General features: G+C 62.2%; 1 protein-coding gene across 1 annotated transcript; it reads right to left on the bottom strand.

Moving 5' to 3' along the window:
- Positions 1 to 634: 634 nt before the first annotated feature.
- P2RY8 (purinergic receptor P2Y, G-protein coupled, 8) lies at positions 635 to 1411 on the bottom strand (the record flags this gene model as incomplete). The annotated part of the gene is made up of 1 exon (XM_011948262.1): positions 635 to 1411. A coding segment is annotated over one exon (675 nt), but the record flags the coding sequence as incomplete, so codon positions are not given.
- Between the last annotated feature and the right edge of the window lie 2 nt (positions 1412 to 1413).

Here is a 1413-nt window from a genome sequence, read left to right as displayed (position 1 = left end):
CCCTCCAAGCCAGGTCGGAACAACCCTGCCAAAAATCACCTGGTCAGCTCCAGGTTGAGGGGTGGGGTGGGGCAGGGAGGGGACGTGCGGAAGACGAGAGTAGTTCACTCACAGGAACCTCAGGTGCTCCCGGAGTCATCAGAGATGGAGTATATACATCTGTCCTTGTTTCTCTGAAGGAAGAATTCCAACCACAGCCACCACAGTGGCCCTGAGGGAAATGAACAGCAATTTCCGCGTGCCCCACGCTAGGGAGACCAGCACCTCTGGGGGAGAATAGAGAAGGCCAGAACCACAGCGGAGGGACGATGTCAGCAAGGAGAGGAGCTGGGAATGGGGCTGGCAGGTCGCCCAGGGAGGATATCCAGAAATCCAGTGGCAGAGGGAGCAGGGCTGGTTAAATGTCCATGCTCGGGGACCGACAGGTATGAGGAGTGTCTAAGGAGCTCGGGGGGTGGACACCCCGGCTCTACTGAAAAAAAATACAAAAATTAGCCGGGCGTGGTGGCACACGCCGTCTCGTGCATGGCACAGAGAGGCAGAGGCACCCTCTGCAGCATAACAGAGCGCCCTGTGCGCCGCTGGGCTTTGCTGATTTCTCCACCCTCAGTGAAACCTGGAGACCCTCACCGGTGCCTCTGCAGTGCCTGGGAGAAACGCAGCTGTTCTCCCTGAACTTCTGGCACGGTGGCCTCTCCATGCGTCCCCTGGCTCTCCAAGCTGCACCCCGGGGAACTCAGAACTCACTCTCCTGCCTCATGAGGCCGGGCCTGGGGGCTCCCTCCAGCCCTTCGGGGTGCGCACCGGCCTCGGAGCGCACCGAGGTGGTCCTGGCGGAGAAGAGGCTCTCGCGGCGCTGGTCCAGGGGGTCTCTGGACACCCGACGGCAGCCCAGATATTCCCGCAGGCGCAGCTGGAATTCCCGGGAGGCAAAGTAATACACAAACGGGTCCAGACAGTTGTTGAGGCAGCTGAGACACAGCGTGAGCTTGTAGACGTGGTAGTAACTCTTGCCATAGAACAGGCGACCCACGATGTGCGCCAGGAGCACGAAGTTGTTGGGGGCGAAGCAGGTGACAAAGGCCAGCAGGACCACCACGGCCAGGCCCACCGCGCGCCTCCGCTGCTCCCGGCCGTGCGCCTCCTCCGTGCGTAACAGCTTGAGGATGGTGGCCGTGTAGCAGGCCACGGTGACCACGAAGGGGATGAGGAACAGCAGGATGAAGATGGTGAAGAGGAACACGGCCCACATGGCCACGCTGGGGAGCATGGTCCACTTGAGCACATCGAAGCACGTGACGATGCCCAGGGCGCGCACCGGGTAGGTGAGGTCAGTGCGCGCCAGCGGGGACAGGGCGGTCAGGAGCAACAGCCAGGTCCCGGCGCACGCGGCCACCGCGTAACGACGACGGC

This window comes from Colobus angolensis, unplaced genomic scaffold (genome assembly GCF_000951035.1).
Source record: "Colobus angolensis palliatus isolate OR3802 unplaced genomic scaffold, Cang.pa_1.0 Scaffold277, whole genome shotgun sequence".
NCBI lineage: Eukaryota > Metazoa > Chordata > Mammalia > Primates > Cercopithecidae > Colobus > Colobus angolensis.
This window is presented reverse-complemented; position numbering and strand designations above follow the sequence as displayed.